The sequence below is a fragment of the Bufo gargarizans genome, chromosome 4, assembly GCF_014858855.1.
Source record: "Bufo gargarizans isolate SCDJY-AF-19 chromosome 4, ASM1485885v1, whole genome shotgun sequence".
NCBI lineage: Eukaryota > Metazoa > Chordata > Amphibia > Anura > Bufonidae > Bufo > Bufo gargarizans.
The window spans coordinates 187,881,580-187,902,774 of NC_058083.1; the positions used below are offsets into that span (position 1 = coordinate 187,881,580).

Below are 21,195 nucleotides of genomic sequence, written 5' to 3' on the forward strand. Positions count from 1 at the left end.
AAGATGTGTGGATTGGGTTTTACACTATAAGCACCACCAATGACTTCTTACATGACTCGTAAATTATATACATAGGATGGAGCAAAAACGTCTGTAGGGTGCGTCCAAACAAGACATATTTTGGTGCCAAAAATCAATGATATATCTGTGGCAGAGTTGTGTCCAGATCTTGACAAGAATTTGGCTTTGGATTTCTCCATCCTATTACAAAGGGTGAAATCTGTGGCAGAAATCCATAGATGTAGTCAATTTCAAACCGGCACTGCAGGTCAAGATATGCGCACATTCCACTGCAGAAACTTTTGCAGCCTGTGGATGTGATTTTTTTTAAAACATCATCCGCATTGCGGCAACTGTATTCACTGTTGATTTTCCACGTGCAATTCCAGTGTGCACAATCCGCAGTCTATCTGCCACGTTTGGCCCTACCCTTAGTATACTGCATTTGAACATGTAACAAAATGAGACAAGCTGATACACATGAGTACATGCAGGTGAACACAAGATGAAAATACACGCTTACCGGTACCTTCATTCTAAAGTCATCTCTGTAGAATTTAATTCCAATGTCTGCAATAGTCCTTTGTATAAAGCGAGATGGGCGCAAAACAAAAACCAACTGCAGATTCCCTGGGAAGGCTCCCTAAAGAGAATTACAACAGATGTGACTAATAATGAAATGGGAATGTATACGTCATTTTCTTTACTGTACATAGGTAATACTGTCATACTGTACATAGGTAATACTGTCATACTGTACATAGGTAATACTGTCATATAGAATATTAAATAATTATCAATCATAACATATTGACACCGGCATACAGCAAATATGAGGGAAAGACAATATAAGGCCAGGGTCTATGCATCATCTATGGAGATAGCTGGGGCTATCAAGAATTCAATTACTATTAAAATGTGGTGAGCTTGGGGATTGGTATAAAGTGAATGTTCACCCTTGAACCCGTCTTTTTTTAAATCTAAGTTGGTCTAATACTCTGTGCTGGTTAAATGGGTTATCCTGTAATTGGATTATTAATTATTCACAGGATAGGTCATCTATATCAGATCGGCAGTTGTCCGACTAGCGGCAGCCCCGCCGATCAGCTGTTTGAGCAGGCTATGCCTTTCCTGTGAACGCCACGGTCTATTTGCAGCTTACCGAGGACAGTGCCTCCCATTGGGTAGTGGCTGTGCTTGGTATTGCAGCTCACTTGAATTGGACTGAGCTGCTCTTTCACCATGTGACCGATGAACGGAGTGTTGCAGCCTCTTCAAAGAGCTGATCGGTGTGGGTGCTAGGAGTCTGACCCCCACAATCTGATATTGAAGTCAGTATCAAAATCTCCAAAAACTCCTTTTAATGGAATCTGTCATCAACATATTGCCTATGTAAGAAAGCCCAATGCCTGGAAGGGACTGAATAGACTGGTAAAATGGTAATTTTCTTATGTACAACTGTTGCTGCATTACACCAAACATAACATGTATTTCAATATGCAAAATATCTCTTAAGTGCACTGAGGATGAGCCATAGCCTCTCTGTACACCTAGCCCCGCCACTCTGAAGATGAGCCCCTTCTTCTCTTATTTGATTGACAGGGCCAAGCACCTGAATTCTTCTCTTCCTGGCCCTGTAATCTCACACCTGTACCATTCATTGCGTCATGTGCCCTTGAGCAGCATACACCTTCTGTCCTGGCTAGGATCCAGGTCCTCTGCCGCACATGAAATCATGAAGTAACACATGGCACAGGCGCAAGTTTACAGGTGCAGGCAGCATAGAATTCAGATGCCTGAGGGCTTTATCTGCAGAACAGTGAACCTTGGATGCCCCAAAATGTTATATTCGGCCTGGCAGAAGGCATCAATGATTTAACACAAGGAAGGTAACGCTTTGACAGTCTATACTATCTCTTCCAGGCATTGTGCTTACTTGCATAGGCAATATGTACTTGAAAGACTCCCTTTAACCGTCTAACTTTTGCATGGACTTGCAGGGTGAATTGGTTGACAGGCTGGTGTTCAGCAATGGGGTACCTTTCACCTCAGTGGGAGGTCAATCACCACAATGTTAGAATCCAAGGCTCAGAAACCCACGTGTGCTTATTAGGCTACTTTCACACTTGCGTTCGGAGCGGATCCGTCTGATGTCTGCACAGACGGATCCGCTCCTATAATGCAAACGATGGGATCCGGTCAGACGGAACCGTCTGCATTATATTTTACTAAAAAAGTCTAAGTACAATTTGTATTCAGACGGATCCGTCCAGACTTTACATTGAAAGTCAATAGGGGCGGATCCGTTTGAAAAATGCACCATATTGTGTCACCTTCAAACGGTTCCGCCCCCATTGACTTCCATTGTGACTCTGGACGGATCTGTTTGCCTCCGCACGGCCAGGCGGACACCCGAACGCTGCAAGCATACTGATGCATTCTGATGCATTCTGAGCAGATCCGCATCCACTCAGAATGCATTAGGGCTGGACGGATGCGTTCGGGGCCGCTTGTGAGAGCCTTCAAACGGAACTCACAAGCGGAGCCCCGAACGCTAGTGTGAAAGTACCTCTACCAAGCACCCGAGCACAATGGAAGTCAATGGGAGAACCCCAGGCACTCCCTGCTTGGAAGAGTAGAGGGTGTCTGGTTCACAAAAATAGGTTAGAAATTGATGGAAACCCCATCAAAATGGTTTGGAAACAGCATTAAGAGGATAGCTAGATTCGTCTTGGACTACTATTATCAACGACATACAACAGACAACCACACAAAGGCTATATGCCAAAAGCCAGGTATGTGCAAGCCATCAATCTATCCATGAGACAGGCTTAGTCAGCATACCTTAGAATGGCAGCCTTGTGCACTATGAGACATTTCAAACCAGCTCTCATCTGACTGAGAGCCAGTAAGCCTCAAAGTTACTTCAGATCTGTTGGATGGCTTGGGTGGACCTGCACACCTAGATCAATATCATTAGGGTGACAAAAATGTTCTGAATGTTCTCCTGGATGCTTACAACATTTTTTTTGAATAATGACCTTCTCCTCCTAAGTAAGGCATATGACTCTTGAAGGCCCTCAGATAATATTTACCTTTCTTCTCCTAGGGAAGGTACATGAGTTCTGATGGCCCTCATATACTTTCTATCCAGCCACTGTCTGTTAGTTTAGGGCAGAGGTGCACAACCTTTTTTGGTCTGAGGGCAGCATTGTCACATCGCTCTATTTCAAAGGGCAGCATCGGGTCGATCGGCGCTCATTTGCATCAGTGTATTATACAAGCCAATGAAAAGTGATTAGAATGATCACTACCACAGTCATTCCGCCTTCATTTAGTTATATCGATTATTGGTAGCCCATCCCTGATTACACAGGGAGATCTGCTGCCGATAATTGTAAACTTTTTATCCTGATAAAATATGCAAATCAGCCGACAAAAAAAACGATTCCTTGTTTATCGACTGATCAGCAGCACGATTATACCGGCCAGATATAAGATATGTGCACCTTATATGAACAGTTTTTTCCAGCAATTGTCTCAAATACCGTGCTGCAGTTTGGCCCCTGAAACCAAAGAGTTAGGCCTCTTTCACACGGGCGTTGCGGGAAAATGTGCGGGTGCGTTGCGGGAACATGCGTGATTTTTCCGCGCGAGCGCAAAACATTGTAATGTGTTTTGCACGCGCGTGAGAAAAATCAGCATGTTTGGTACCCAAACCCGAACTTCTTCACAGAAGTTCGGGCTTGGGATCGGTGATCTGTAGATAATAATGAATACAGAATGCTTAGTAAAATAGCGCTGGAGGGGTTAAAAAATAAATAAAAATAATTTAACCTTAATCCACTTGGGTTAAAAATAAAATAAAAATGTAACTCACCTTAATCCACTTGATCGCGCAGCCGGCATCTCTTCTGTTTTCTTCTGTGCTGTATGCAGCAACAGGACCTGTGGTGACGTCACTCCGGTCATCACATGATCCATCACCATAGTAAAAGATCATGTGATGGATCATGTGATGACGGGAGTGACGTCACCACAGGTCCTGTTGCTGCACACAGCACAGAAGACAGACAGAAGAGATGCCGGCTGCGCGATCAAGTGGATTAAGGTGAGTTACATTTTTATTTTATTTTTAACCCCTCCAGCGCTATTTTACTATGCATTCTGTATTCAGAATGCTATTATTTTCCATTATAACCATGTTATAAGGGAAAATAATAATGATCAGGTCCCCATCCCGATCGTCTCCTAGCAACCGTGCATGAAAATCGCACCGCATCCGCACTTGCTTGCGGATGCTTGCGATTTTCACGCTCCAAAGGAGCCCCAGTTACAGGGGAAACCAGCCTCCTGTGGGTGTTTGTAGAAGGCAGAGCTGATCAGGGTTTCCTGAATCTGCAGCCCTGCCCTCCTCTGCCCCAAGCCGCTCATCGCGCCGCTTATCTAATTGAGGAGAAGGCAGAAGCGCTGATAAAGTGCTTCTGCATTTTCCACAGCTTCTTTACTATCACTTCCAGCGGGGGGGCCCGACCTGCTCCTGCTACAGTGCAGAAGCAGGAGCTGTCATCCATTGTCGTGCGGCGCTGCCAGCAAAAATACAGCTGATCGCACGATCAGCTGTGCTTCTGCCCAGGAAGACGGGGAACGCAATAGTTGGTTCTGGGGGCTGCATGCGGCCCACGAGTTGTGCACCCCTGGTTTATCTTGTACCCCTTTCCTCTTATTTTATTTTCTAAATTGGTCCATGCATCCTATACACCGTCACTACTGTCACGTGAACCTAGTTATTGAGCCGCCTGATTCAGTTACAGTTATGACCGTATCCCTCCATGATGCCCGTGGAATCTTCTATTGAGATATACTTGCATTATGTATATAACAGGATATGTTACAAGATAATTACCCAGTGACATACTGTCATTTGCTTAATATAATATAAATATGATGAAGATAACGATTGAGCCTCACAAATATTCATATTATATATAATTAGGAACTATATATACGCCATCTGGCTATCACTACAATCATGTACTGACTAATATGTAAGAATCATGTGGTAACTGTAACTGATAAAACCCTGCCCTCTCCCTTATAAATTCTCTGATATGATATCAAGGGAATCATGTATTATCTATAATCATTAGACTTTGGACTCTTGGTAAATAAATCATGTTATTGTAACATCCCAGAGTATGTCACTAAAACTCTGTTCACCCTCCTACATGATGTTAAAGTGTAAATGTGTTATCACTGGTGTAATCTGACATTACATTTGCCTTATCTGGATTTTCTGTGACTGTTTCATGTAAATTGCTGTAATTGTTTATGTACACCAGTAGGTGGCGGCAATATATAGACAGTCTATAGGACAGTTTAGTATATCTAGGCTGGAATAGTCCATTCCAGGCTAGCTCCCCCTTTCTAAGGAGGAGTGGAATCTTCCCATTTCCTACCTCATAGGGAGGAAGGAAAGGTTAGTGAGTGTGTACCAGTCCCCTGCAAGGGGAGGCTGTGTTGGTAGGAGCTCCCAGTTACAGGGATCCCAACCCTGGATCCAACCTCGGCTGAGGTTCAAGATCCATCCCCCCAGCCTGAGTCACCTATCTCAGCTGGACGGCCAGAGAAGCAGCTACAGAACTATAGATCTCCAGGAAGACATCATCATACCCTGCGAGCAGTCCTGTAAGTACAGATCCCAAGACCAGGAGAAGATAAGTACCTCCTCAGCTAGTCAGGCCCAAACTAAGCAGACTAAAGACAGAGTAGAAGATAGATACCTGCCAGACTCTACTAGGCGTATGTACCAGAAGCAGAATAGATAACTTCCTGCCACATATTGCCAAAACCTGCTGGGACCCAAGACTTATGCTGTACCTTGTATGGATCAAAGATGCCATTCAGTAAACTCAAGTTGGACTTTATTACCAGACTGGATCTCAATTATTTCATCAAAACTCCTGCTAACCACACTCAATTTACTGCATGTGAGCCAGGATACAGGAGTCCGGCCGTACCAAGGTAGGATACACCGTTGACACTACACAGAGACATTATTCCCCTCTGGCATTCCTCACCTGGTATATGAGCTATTACATCTTAAAGGGCCCTGCTATAGTACCTGCGCAAGCTGCAATTGGCGTCACAAACTTATACACATATAAACTGACCCACTGCATAGCAACCCCACTGACCCAGTGTCCTGCTCATTGCATTATCTCAAATGAATTGTAACTCTATACGTATTTTTTTTGCTATAATTTATGTACATTAGCTTGATGAAGGGCTCCAAATGTTGAACCGTCGCCACACTGATGTGCACTAACCGGTCTGGTTGAATAAATCCTTCACTTTGATATCATAAACTGGAGTGCTGTCTGAATATGATTTATTTACCCAAAGTAAACATGTTCTGTGCAAAGAACGGGCACAAAGTCTATGTCCCCTTCTTTTTTGCCGAGGAGACTGTCACTGACCACTCCTACCTGGAAATATTAAAGGGGTTGTATCATCTTAGACATTGGGGGCATATTTCTAGGATATTCCCCCAATGTCTGATAGGTGCAGGGCCCTCCATTCATTCCTATGGGAGCACCGAAAATAGGCGAGCGGCATACTCAGCTAATTTCGGCAGTCTCATTGAAATGAATGGTGAGGGCACCGCACAAGCGCAGTCACTGCTAAATTCACTTCAATGGGGTTTGACAGAAATAGCCAATCCAGCACTCGGCTACTTTTGGCAATGCCATAGAAGTGAGTGGAGGGCGGCCACGCACGAGCGGTGTAACCTCCTTCACTTTGAGGGTCCAATTCTAAAGATAGGTACAGGTTTCACCACTTGGACCTGCACCTATCAGACATTGGGGGTATATCCTGGCGATATGCCCCCATTGTCTGAGATGATACAACCGCTTTAAAGGGGTTGTCTCACTTCAGCAATGGCATTCAACATGTAGAGAAAGTTAATACCAGGCACTTACTAATGTATTGTGATTGTTCATATTGCTTCCTTTGCTGGCTGGATTCATTTTTCCATCATATTGTACACTGTTTGTTTCCATGGTTATGACCACCCTGTAATCTAGCAGTTGTTTCCGTGCTTGTACAATATAGGAAAAAGCGCCAGCCTCTCTGGTGGATAGGACCACGGGAGTGCGCATAGTCTAGCACTCTTTCATATAGTGTACAAGCATGGCCCCTGCTTACGGTTGCCAACCAGAATTTGTCTTTTTTTCTGGACAGTGGACAAATTGCAAAACTATAATGAATGAAAAAGATAAATAATACATGTCTATAGCTCAACATACTGATAACACCTCATTACTAGCATTTACTGTGAGCTGCAAAATGATGATAATTACCACCAAAATAATCTAGTCAAGCACCACCAGGCTAAAAAAAAAATCACGGGCACATTATATTTTTTTTTTTCAAGGACACAAGAAAAAAGTCTACTATTTTTACGGACTGATTAGAAATTTCTGGTTGCTTGGCAACCCTGCCACCGCTGATGGATACGAGTAGTGTATAATGTGATGGAAAAATGAATCCAGCCAGCAAAGGAGGCAATATGGACAATCCCAATACATTAGTAAGTGTCTTGTAGTAACTTTCTCTACATGATAAATGCCATTTGCTGAAGTGAGACAACCCCTTTAACGGTCATCAGCTGAATGGTGCTCCTCCTCATTTACAGATTTATGTTTGCAGATGTCTGAATGAAACTCTGCCCAAACAACCAATGATGTGCCGGTCCCCACAATCACCAGATCTAAAGCCCTGTGCCTTCTTTTTGTGGGGCTACATAAAGAAGAGGTGGAGTCCATAGCCAAGGATATGTGGGCACACATCTGGACAGGATTGGACTACTGCCTCGACATCTACCGCGTCACCACTGGAGCTCACATTGAATATTTGTAGTGTATAGATAAAACTTGGACAAATAGTGTCTTTTAATGTTAAGAAATGTCTTTGGTTCTCTCAGTTATGAATACCGAGGCTATAATTTTTCACCATTCTTTTAAAATCAATTACATTAGATGGACAAAAGTATTGGGACACCTACACTCATTACACCTACAGGAGCTTTTATGACATCCCATTCTAAATCATAGGCATTAATATAGAGGTGGCAGCTTAACCAGCCTATCTTCTTCTGGGAAGAGTGGAGGGTCCACTCATATCTGTGGTCAGCCCCTTCCTCGCTGCTTGCCACTGCTTGTCCTTTTCAATCAAAGCAAACAAGGAGGGGCTGGCCACAGAAAGGAGTGGAGCTTGGGTGCAACAAGCAATGGTGATGCCCTCATTGCACCAAAGGCCTAATTTGCATATTAAGAAAAAGTATCATAACTCAACAAAAGGAAAACAGTGTTTTCATTCAAATAAACTATAGCCATGTGTCTATGCAACCAGTTGGATAGGGAGGTCGCTGGTGAAGGTTTCCCTTCACTGGAACAAAGAGCTCTAGGCCAACCCCTGAAAAACACCTCCAGACCAGCATTATCCCTGCACCCATTTTTTTTTTATATATAATCTTTATTACACAAATACACAGATCCATCATCTCCTTACACATGCATTTTCCTCTCCTCCATCAGACGCTTAGCATTGTGCTTGACAATGTAAGGCTTGCATGCAGCTGCCATGAAGGACTCTGCAACTATTGAGTCCGTAGAGTGTTGGCAACTTGTATGCACTATGTACCTCAGCATTTGGTGAACCCGCTCTGTAACTTTACGTGGTCTGTCACTTTTCGCTGCAATTCGGCTGTATGTGGTCCTACAAAGCAACGACTCAGGGGGGCTGAATACAAATGCACGCCACACTTTCAATGTATCATTTTCTTTTCACCTCACACATACTTGCTACTTTGTGTTGGCCTATTACATAAAAGCCCAATTAAATACATTTAAGTTTGTGGGTGTAACATGAAAAAATGTGGAAAAGTTAAAGGGGTATGAATACTTTTTCAAGGCACTGTATATACTTCAGAACTGTGCCTACTGCTTGTGTATGTACTCCAACTCTCATCAGAGAGACTTTATTTCTTATAACCTAACGATCTGGTCATTGACTCCACCATCCATCTGCAGGCCCTACATCTTCCCTCCTGTATTGCACCCATCTGCCAAACATGAAAGGCCCCCAGCCAGTCTAAAGATGTGCCAAATGTATCAAATTGGCTCATGGTAGATGATATATGTGGTGTCTAACTATACACCTATTGGTTGGCTCATTTAGTTGCAATTTTGGCACACACTGGAACTTCTTAAGCCACCCCCTTTATTATGAAATCATACCTCATACCCACTAAGCCATGACCCCTTATCTAAAATGGATAGGGGGACATTTATTAAAGTGTCCACTATTGTGTCATTAAAAAAAGCCGCTAATTATGGTGTATGCCATATTTGTGCTGTAATTTGCGACTTTTTGAGCTTCTCAACACTTTTCTGAAGTGGCTAGAAAAGGGTGGGGCTTAACAGAGGGCGGAGCCTATGCCAGCATGCCAAATTTACGATAACGTTTCATCAGAAACCGGTATAAGCTATATGTCACTGCCTTCCCTGTGCGAGGTCTGAGAAGCAGCACGCGAGTCTACCTGACAGGTCTTTCTGTTGTTGTGGGCAGGATCTCACCTCTCCTGAGGTTCTGCTCATTTGCTGTTTAGTGGCTCTATTTATGCCCGCCTCTCACTGCAGATCTTGCGGTTATTTCCTTCTGGAGTTCTAAACTGGTTGTTAGAGGTTCACCAGCTTCTTACTCATCTCAAGCTAAGTCCTCCTGTTTCTACTTTATGTATTTGTTGTGTCTAGGTCTTCACGGTGGAAGGTCCCGGCAGTCTCATCCCCGCTCCCTAACTTAGGGTTTGGGACAGTTTCAGCAGGTCTTGGGCTCTGGTGTATGAGTTCTTCCACTATTAAGATTATCTCATACTGTCAGCAGTCAGGGAGAGGATCAGGGATAACTAGGAGGTTACCATCCCCCTCTTCACTAGCTTTGGGGCCTAGTCTGTGTTACTGTTGTACTTTGTTTATTTGGTGTTCTTCCTTTCCCCACTTACTGTGACACTATAGCTCAAGTCTACACCAGTTCCTCTGGTTGAAATAAATTTAAGCTTCTGGTGCACAGAGTGACAGGCATCTGCCGCTTAGTAAATAAGCCCATCTCACTCCAACGCAAGGGGGATCAAGACTGGTGTATGTATCAGGAGGCGACTTTTTTGAAGTCAGCTTTGATTGCATTGGCAATTTAGTGGATAGATTTCTGATAAATTTGGTACATCTTTATACTGTCTAAAAATACTACTCCACGTTTTCCTACACCTTGGTGGTGTTCTTTTGGGACTTTTTAAAAAAGCCACAATGATAAATCTGTCCATAAACTCATTACTTAAAACGGCTTATAATACATGGGCTGATTCAAAGGGACGGAGCTACAGACAAATCGCATACTTACAGCTATACGAGTGAGTGATGCTTTTACTGAGCTCCATTTATCCTTCCGTCTGTCTATGATGATGATAAACCCAATGCTGGCAGCTTCAAGACTGTAAAACAAGACAAAAAACAAGCAGTGGGATTACATAGATCAAGGAGTATAATACTGCAGTTGATTTATGACAAAGAAAACTATAAAGGCTATGTAAACCTTTGGGGGCAATTATTGTTTATTATTGGTTTGTACTGTACTTATTTTGAGCGAAAAATCATTTTTTAAATTGGTCTTTATTAAAAATATAGAATCCTTGTTAATTGTACATAGCCATACCTCCCAAATTTTGAAAATCGGATTATAGATATTTTAAGGTCCAAACTGCACCAAATAATGAAGTTATAGTCTAATATACAGGTTGAAACCATACAGATAGTACAGTAAGGAGCAAAAAATGTATTAACCCACATTTATTAATTTCCCAGGTCAAAAAGTGGGACATTTAAAGGGGTTCTGTAGTTCTTTTTGACTGATGATCTATCCTCTGGATAGATCATCAGCATGTGATTGGCAGGGGTCTGATCTCCGGAACCCTGCCGATCAGCTGTTTGAGAAGACAGCGGCGCTACAGGAGCACCGGCTCTCTCTCTGTTTCCCCCAGGCCCAGTGACGTCACGACTAATATCACTGGCCTGGGCGGTGCTAAACCCCATTCAAGTGATCGGAGCTTAGCCTCACCCAGGCCAGTGATACTAGTCGTGATGGGCCTGAGGGAAACAGACAGAAGGCTGCGGTGGTCCTGTAGAGCTTCTGCCTTCTCCAGAGGATAGATCATTAGTTAAAAAGAACTACAGAACCACTTTAAGGATCAAAGAGGGCAGAAGGAATAGGGTCAAGAAGAGGGACACTTGGGAGGCATGCATAGCTGAGATGGTGTAGTAGCAGCCTGTGGGTTTTCTGTCTTTTCCATCAGTTGGGGAGCTGATGGGCTCCTCATCTCTGTTCTCTGACATTATAAACACTCATTATAGCTCAATCCTTATCTTACTGGTAAGAATGTGGCTTAAATAAGTGTTTATGACCTCTTAGTAGTTTAGAGAAGAGGGATATTAGATCACTTGCATAAAGTGAAAGTACAAACAGCTAACCCTTTGTGACGGAATGGCTCAATATGTTTAATAAAGGCCAACTGAAAATATGATTTTTAGCCAAAAATTAGTAAAATGCAATCATAAACAAAAATCTCCAGAACAGGGCCCCCAAAGTGAACAGAGAGCAGCTGCGCATGCACAGCCCCCCCTTTGTTCATAGCTATGGGTTCTCCGAAAATAACAGAGCACTGGCTCGGCTATTTCCGGCAGTCCCATAGCGGTGAATGGAGAGGTGGCCCTGCTTGCGCAGTGCTCTTTCCATTTACTGCTATGGGACTTCTGAAATTAGACAAGCACACTCCCTCGGCTATTTTCTGAACTCCCATAGTGATGGATAAAGAGCAGTGAGCTGTGCTCTCCTTTGCTTCAGCAGCTCCATTCTCTAGATAGGAGCGGGTCTGATATTGACGGCATATCCTAGCAATATGCTATCAATGTCCCAGATGGAAAAACCCCTTTAACTGGTAAAAACTTACATCACAGTTGGTTAAAACTGTGGATGATGTACAAACCGGATACCAAAAAAGTTGGGACACTAAACAAATTGTGAATAAAAACTGAATGCAATGATGTGGAGATGGCAAATGTCAATATTTTATTTGTAATAGAACGTAGAAGACAGATCAAATGTTTAATCCGAGTAAATGTATAATTTTAAAGGAAAAATACATTGATTCAAATTTTAACGGTGTCAACAAATCCCAAAAAGTTGGGACAAGTAGCAATAAGAGGCTGGAAAAAGTTAATTTGAGAAGAGCTGGAAGACCAATTAACACTAATTAGGTCAATTGGCAACATGATTGGGTATAAAAAGAGCTTCTCAGAGTGGCAGTGTCTCTCAGAAGCCAAGATGGGTAGAGGATCACTAATTCCCACAATGTTGCGCAGAAAGATAGTGGAGCAATATCAGAAAGGTGTTACCCAGCGAAAAATTGCAAAGACTTTGCATCTATCATCATCAACTGTGCATAACATCATCCGAAGATTCAGAGAATCTGGAACAATGGGTCAAGGCCGTAAAACCATACTGGATGCCCGTGATCTCCGGGCCCTTAAACGACACTGCACCACAAACAGGAATGCTACTGTAAAGGAAATCACAGAATGGGCTCAGGAATACTTCCAGAAACCATTGTCAGTGAACACAATCCACCGTGCCATCCGCCGTTGCCAGCTGAAACTCTACAGTGCAAAGAAGAAGCCATTTCTAAGCAAGATCCACAAGCTCAGGCGTTTTAACTGGGCCAGAGATAATTTAAAATGGAGTGTGGCAAAATGGAAGACTGTTCTGTGGTCAGACGAGTCACGATTCGAAGTTCTTTTTGGAAATCTGGGACGCCATGTCATCCGGACCAAAGAGGACAAAGACAACCCAAGTTGTTATCAACGCTCAGTTTAGAAGCCTGCATCTCTGATGGTATGGGGTTGCATGAGTGCGTGTGGCATGGGCAGCTTGCATGTCTGGAAAGGCACCATCAATGCAGAAAAATATATTCAGGTTCTAGAACAACATATGCTCCCATCCAGACGTCATCTCTTTCAGAGAAGACCCTGCATTTTTCAACAAGATAATGCCAGACCACATTCTGCATCAATCACAACATCATGGCTGCGTAGGAGAAGGATCCGGGTACTGAAATGGCCAGTCTGCAGTCCAGATCTTTCACCTATAGAGAACATTTGGCGCATCATAAAGAGGAAGGTGCAACAAAGAAGGCCCAAGACGATTGAACAGTTAGAGGCCTGTATTAGACAAGAATGGGAGAGCATTCCTATTTCTACACTTGAGAAACTGGTCTCCTCGGTCCCCAGACGTCTGTTGAGTGTTGTAAAAAGAAGGAGAGATGCCACACCATGAAATTCTGATTCAACATATTTTTCCCTTAAAATGGTACATTTTCTCAGTTTAAACTTTTGTTCCGTGATTTATGTTCTATTCTGAATAAAATATTAGAAGTTGGCACCTCCACATCATTGCATTTAGTTTTTATTCACGATTTGTATAGTGTCCCAACTTTTTTGGAATCCGGTTTGTAATTGCTGGATGATGTAATAGATATATATAGGAAGCAGGGTATGACTAGCCCACCAGAGTACCAGAGGATCCTCCGGCGGGCCCAAGCTCTGACACTATAATGGGCCCTTTATGAAACAATGCCCCTAAGGCCTATCAGAAGATAATCTGGAGCTGACCTTGGAACCAATGACCAGCAGATATCCTATGAAACCTTATTGATGATAATTCATCTAAGTTCAATGATAAATTTACTTGAAAGTAAATGTTCATATATCCTGTATACAAAGAAAGTTGGCCCTCTGAATACTTTTCTCTAGTGGACCCAAGAAAATTCAGGCTGACAATGGTAGGAGGCATCTTCGATTGCCCCCCCAAAAATTTGGATTTCAATATTCCTCTGTTGGTATGGAAAAAAGTTTATTCTTCTGTCCTCATTGATAAACTTGATCGCTCAGCCATTTCGGGTATGTATGTTTGTCAGAGAATCGGGAGAGCTTAATATTTACATGGGTCACATATAAACTTTCTGTATAAAATGTCATGGTAACTGCAACACAACAAAGCATTATTTGTGGCAGTAATTATTCATTTATTGTTGTTGTTTTCAGTCTACTGTTTTATTGTAACTAAAGGCTCATACACACAGCCATAGTTTTGGTCCGCATCCGAACCTCATTTTTTGAGAAAAGGATGCGCACCCATTCATCTCAATAGGACTGCAAAAGATGCGGACAGGACACCGTGTGCTGTCCGCATCCGCAAGTCCGTTCCGCGGCCCCGCAAAAAAACAGAACATATCCGTTTTGCGGACAAGGATTGGACATTTCTGCAGGAGTGTAAAAAAAATGGCGGCATGCATTCAGCTGGGATCTGTGTTTTGCGGATCAACAATTTTCGGACCGCAAAACACGGCCATGTGCACGAGCCCTAAGGCTATGTTCACATCTGTGCTAGTCGTCTCTATAACAGATTCCATCAGAAAAGCTGGACAAAATAGCATAGCTTATAGTCAACTGTGTCCATCGGTCACCGTTTGTTTCTGTCATTTGATGGATCTGGTGCTTCTGTTATTTTCTTTGGTCTGCTTCTATAATGGAGTAAAAGAACAGAAATATTAGCACAGACATGAACACACCCTATGTCAATTATCAGGGAACAGTGATCGAGTTGGCCACCACGTTTAGTAAACTAATTATGCCACTATTGTGGCATAAAAAAAAAGTTGCAAATTATGGTGCACGCCATAATTTTTGACTTTTTAGGCTTCTCACCACTTTTCCGAAGTGGTGAGGGAAAAGGGGTGGGGTTAATGGAATGGGTGTGGCTTCACACCACCCACCGCATTTACTATAACTTTCGCCAGAAAATGGCTGAAGTTATAGCGGACGCAGACTTCAGTCTTTGGTGCGCGGCAGGGCAGAGATGTACTTGATTTGTTACCAAATTAGGCGCATCTCATGCCAGTGCAGGGAGATCAAGACTAGCGAATCGATGCGCCAGTCTTGATATATCTCCCCCATCGACTTCAATGGGCCTGTTATCTGCGAGTTGCGACGAAGTATAGGATATGTCTGATCTTTTATTTTGCGGCCACATAGATGCAGAAGCATATGTCTACATATAGGTATACATTCCCATCAATTTTATGTTTAAAGAAGAAAAAGAAAGATTGATGCATGTCAACTATTATAATTAAAAGTATGACTTAAAAGAAAGGACATAATAGACCTGTTCGGGGGAGCACTGAACCATCATACCATAGACGTCCAGTTTTAGATATGGTAAAATGTCAGAGCATGAAAATTTTAAAAGGACCACTCTGGTGAAAAATGAAATTGCATTATTTTGTATTTATGTTTCCTACTGTTACACTGTTCAGGCTTTCTGCTCCCTTTTAATTCTGGTTACTACATATTTTTCAGATTGTAGCACTAAGTGGCTACTGACTCCATAGAGGAGATTTATCATCTACCTTGTGCCAGAAAAGTTGCTTTAAAAGGTCACAAGCTGTGTTTTTGTAACTTTTAAAATGTGACTTTTTGGAAAAAAAATGTTGCAAGTGTCTCTTTTTACTCCCCTCTCGCCACTTTTCCTAATCCTGGCTGCTGATCAGCTGGTTGAAGTCGTGAAAGAGCAGCGTCCTCTTCAGTGCTTGGCTGGGGACTGCGTAACGTGGGACAGCCACCGACATCAGGCTGTGGAAGGCCTCAGTGTCCACAAGCCTAAATGGCAACATTTCCAGGGCCAGCAATTTGGAAAGGTGCACATTTAGTGCTATGGCCTGTGGGTGGGTGGCTAGGTATTTGCGCTTGCGTTCAAATGCCTAGGGTAAGGACATTTGTACGCTGCGCTGGGACACGGAAGTGGATGTGGTTGCTGATGGTGCTTGCGAAGGTCCCGTTGCAGGGCGGTAGGCATCCGGGCCTGCGCCTTCGACAGGGGATTGGCCAGCACGTAACACAGGGGAAGAGGAGGCAGTGGTGTGAGCCGCAGACACAGATTGTGGACCCAGGCGTTCGGCCCACCTATTACGGTGCTTTGATGCAATGTGGCGAATCATGCTGGTGGTGGTGAGGTTGCTAGTGTTCATGCCCCTACTCATTTTTGTATGCCACAGATTGCAAATTTGAATTCTTTTGTCATCCACACTTTCCTCAAAAAAGCGCCAGACTTTGGAACACCTAGTCCTTGGCAAGGGAGATTGCCGCAAGGGTGCGCTCCGGGGAACAGTTGCGGGCCTGTTTGGTGTGGCCTGCCTTTTCCCTGTTGCCACCCCAATGTCTCTTCCAGCCTGTTGCTGGACACCGTCTATAAAATTACAGGGAATGTCACAGGTATTTGGGATGTGGAAACATTACACAAGAGATGTACCCCAGGTAATGTCACTGTCCACAGCGGACACCGTCTACGTAAAAAGTACACTGGATGTCACTGATATTTTTTGGATGTGCACACTTTATACAGGAGAGGTAGCGCATCTAATGTCACTGTCTGCAGCAGACACTGTCTACGGAAAAAGTACACTGGATGTCACTGTCACTGTCTGCAGCAGACACCATCTACGGAAAAAGTACACTGGATGTCACAGATATTTTTGGGATGCGCACATGTTACACAGGAGATGTAGCACAGATAATGTTGATGTCTGCAGCGGCCTAACTATTGCTGATGTCATCAGTGGCTAATATAAAATTACAGGGAATGTCACAGGTATTTTGGATGTGGAAACGTTACACAGGAGAAATACCGCAGATAATGTTGCTGTCAGCAGCGACTAATATAAAATTACAGGGAATATCACAGGTATTTTGGATGTGGAAACGTTACACAGGAGATGTACCCCAGGTAATGTCACTGTCCACAGCAGACATCGTCTACGGAAAAAGTACACTGGATGTCACTGATATTTTTCTGGTGTGCACACGTTACATAGGAGATGTAGCGCAGCTAATGTCACTGTCCGCAGCGGACACCGTCTACGGAAAAAGTACACTGGATGTCACAGATATTTTTGGGATGCGCACACGTTACACAGGAGAAATACCCCAGATAATGTCGCTGATGTCAGCAGCGGCTAAAATAAAATTACAGGGAATGTCACAGGTATTTTGGATGTGGAAACGATACACAGGAGATGTACCCCAGGTAATGTCACTGTCTGCAGCGGACACCGTCTATGGAAAAAGTACACTGGATGTCACAGATATTTTTGGGATGTGCACACGTTACACAAGAGATGCAGCACTGATAATGTCGCTGTCCGCAGCGGCCTAACTATTGCACGCTATTTAGCGCAGGATGTGCTAAATATAGATATTGCTGCCACAAACAACAGTCCTGAAAGGACTTTGGGGTCTGTAAAGTTTTAGCAATTTAGCGCAGGTTGCGTGAAAAATATATATTGCTGCTGCTACACACAACAATAGTCCTTTAAAGGACTTTTGGGTCTGTAAAGTTTTAGCAATTTAGCGCAGGTTGCATGAAAAATATATGTTGCTGCTGCCACACACAACAATAGTCCTTAAAAGGACTTTTGGGTCTCTGACAAGTTTTTCTAGTGAAAAAAAAAGAAAATTTCACTCCCTACACTATCTTTCCCTTCTTCTGCACAGCTCTCCCTGACTAACACTGAGGCGAACATGTGTCATCGGGTGCTATATATGACACGTTCCGGGCAGCCAATTGCTATAATGCCAGTAACCAACATGGCTACGGCATTACAGTGAAGGGCAGTACTTACCTGCACGTTTATTGGCTCGAGCACATGCGGTATTCGTCCGAATACCACCATGTGCCGAGGATCGAGATGCTTGAGCCGAACTAGTGTTCGGCCGAGAATGCGCAATCAACACTAGTAGTATCCTTTAAGTATGATGGAAGACCCAACATTAAAGGATGCAAGAAAAACGCAACATATTTGCAAATCAGATCGTTCAAACCATTAATACCTGATACTATTGGTTCTCCCTGGGGGCTGCTCAATATTTTTATGTACTGGATGTTCCAACATTAAGTATGAATATTGTTTTGTAGATATTATGCTTTCATCAACTCCTTGACAGAGGATGAGATCAATTTCTTTGGTAAATTTCGCAGTAGGGTCAAAGGTCAATTTTTTATATCAGTTTGAATCATTTCAAACTGGCCTCCATCCAGGCCTCCTTTTCGTACATTGACCTAGGCCAGTGATGGGCAAACTGCGGCTCTCCAGTTTTTGTAAAACTAGTTTGCTTATCGCTGACCTAGGCCATATAACGATATTAGCACACTTATCTGCTGGTTTTATCACTATATCTGTCCAAGCCTTTATTTCCTTAAGTGCCCTTCTCTCTCCTTTAGTACAATTATCATTTGTTATTGTATTAGGGATTTTTGACAGTTCCCCACATACCAATCGAACAAATAGTTTGATACTTGGAAATAGGGATAAATAGGGATAATGCCGGAAATTTAGAAGATTTTGTTATTAGACTCTTGGGAAACTCACCAGATCTGTTGGATTCCTCCTATTCTGCCAAGAGTGTAGTAAGGGTGGTTAGTGCCTCTTGTTCCACAGAGGTTGGGAAATTGGGGTCCATTTTTTGACTAAAAATCTTCTTAAAAACAAGTTTCCTCGCATGCGGTCAGACGCCAAGTCTGTATCTAGAACAAGGCGGAAGGTCCAGACAGGACACTGATAATAGTGGCTGAGTCAACTCATATTTTTGTAAAATCCCAAACGAATAGATAGAAAAAAGCAGACGGCACTCACCGATGTAAAGTTCATTCCTTTATTCTTGGCATCATGCTGAATACAAGCCGGGTACATACACCAGGGCTGGGGCGACCTATTCCTACACAGGACGCTGAATGGCATTTTGTATTTGGGATTTAGCCTCTAATTACAGTAATGATACGCTGATAAGCAGGAGATACATGGGGACAGAGAGATTGGGGGGTATCACTCTCTCAGCACCTATCTGCATTGATTTTTAAACTTATTTTTGATATTCATGTCTTTGAATGAGACACAATAAAGATGTTTTTTTTTTGTATTACATGTGCAGTGTTTGTAACTTGGTCCTATAGATGTTTCCACACGTGATTTTTGTCTGGTTTTCTAATTGTTTCTGTATTGTTACAGAAGGTTTACTCCGAGTCAAGATTATGGATTTTTGGTCAAGTGATATATCCTGGTCATCCCAGGTGGATGCAGTCTTTGCAGAAGGCGCTGTGGTGGGTGATGATCCGGTTCAGAGGAGCACCAAGGGAGTTAAAGGCAAAGCTAAAAAATATGTTGCATAGGAAAATGAGAATGTGGTGGAATAAAGCAACTCTTTAAAATATATCGTAAAAGGCCTCATTCCTAGAGGGCTATGAGTACAGACCTTTCCATTCTATGGCAGAGAGGATGAAGAGTTTTGTAGAAAATGGGAACGTGTCTGTGGGTCATGCTCACTGAATCTGATGCAACTAATTGTAGAATTGAATATGAAGACGATAACACAGCTGGAATTAGAATCACAAATATCGAAGACCAATTGACCTAAAAACTTACCTCTTCAGAGTTGGATGGTTTCAAAAAAGAGATGGAAGAAGCATTTTTGAATTATGAAAAGCAGATCAAATCTACTAAAGTAAAAAAAAATTCAACAAACAAGGAAGTAGATTACGATCAACATCTATTTCATCTATTTATATAACATCAGCTAGTGAAGAGGGAAGCGCCTCTACTCAAGGATCAAGGAGATATCCTAAGAGATTTAACAGACAGAAATTTGGTGATTTCCAACAACCCGTGGGCAAAAGACGTCAAGAAACGACTCAACAGACACTACAGGTAATTCATTTGTCTGATCACAACCTGACCCAGGATAAAATATTGATCCTAAGAAAGCGTTTGTCATTGTCACCTGTATGTAACAGTGAAGGATGTGCATCTCTTTGCGAGGAAACTTGTTTTTAAGAAGATTTTTAGTCAAAAATGGACCCCAATTTCCCAAACTCTGTGGAACAAGAGGCTCTAACCACCCTTACTACACTCTTGGAAGAACAGGAGGAATCCAACAGATCTGGTGAGTTTCCCAAGAGTCTAATAACAAAATCTTCAGAATTTCTGGCATTATCCCTATTTCCAAGTATCAAACAATTTTTTCGATTGGTATGTGAGGAACTGTCAAAAATCCCTAATACAATAACAAATGATAATTGTACTAAAGGAGAGAGAAGGGCACTTAAAGGGGTTGGCCACTATATCAGTACTTTACACAACATTGTTGTAGGCAGGGTAAAAAAAGATTCCAAATATATTTTATTTAAAAAAAATCCGTCTGGTAATCTTTTTATAGTAAGCCACGCCCTCTGAGCCCCGCTCTGCCGTGCAGCCAGTTCGTCCATGGGTGCACGCGACATGGAAGAGCTTTAGAGAAAGCTCGTCCATGCTTTTATTGTAACTGCACATGCGCTGCTTTTCCTAATCTGTCTAAGAGCAGCACAAGCCGAGTGTGCCCCCCGGCAATCACAATCACTCTGATTGGCTAGTCTGTACAGACTAGTCAATCATACGATCCTAATGCCGGCTAAAAGGTTCTGATCCCCACAGTCCGTGAAGGGTCAGAACCTTCTAAAATGTGTGTATATATATATATATATATATATATAATATCCCCCCCCCCTCCTGTGGGCTCCAGCCCCATTGTGCCCCCCTAATTTCAGGATAAACCGCGGCAGCGCTGATCCCCCTTCCGCGCCCCTCCCGTCCCGATCTGTTTCAGGATGGCTGAGCAGTTAGCAGATTGTCAGCTATAATATACAGCTTACGCTCTGCTTCAAATGGCCAACATCGGTGTTGGCACCGATGTCGGCTGTTTAACCCCTTCCATGCTGTGGTCCATAGGGACCGCTGTATGGAAGAGGTTAAGAGATGGAGGGAGCTCCCTCCCGCCCTCTCCCATCTGGCTGCTGCTGTGCCGATGCTTGATGGGTTAACAGAGAGAGGGAGCTTACTGTGGCTTGCTGTGAGTGACAATGCACTCACAGTGTAAACCATCAGACCCACTGGATCTTCAAGAATCAAGTGGGTCTGGGTCAAAAAAATGTAAGAAAAAAAGT

General features: G+C 43.0%; 1 protein-coding gene across 1 annotated transcript in view; it reads right to left on the bottom strand.

Annotated features, from left to right (window-relative positions):
- The window catches only part of MCF2L2 (MCF.2 cell line derived transforming sequence-like 2), a 508,793-nt gene that overhangs the window by 369,974 nt on the left and 117,624 nt on the right, over window positions 1–21,195 (bottom strand). Inside the window, exons 4-5 of the mRNA XM_044288562.1 lie at window positions 10,462–10,552; window positions 524–643 (exon numbers count right to left, since the gene is read on the bottom strand). Coding sequence (XP_044144497.1) covers window positions 524–643; window positions 10,462–10,552 — 211 coding nt within the window. The remainder of the gene's footprint in view (window positions 1–523; window positions 644–10,461; window positions 10,553–21,195) is intronic.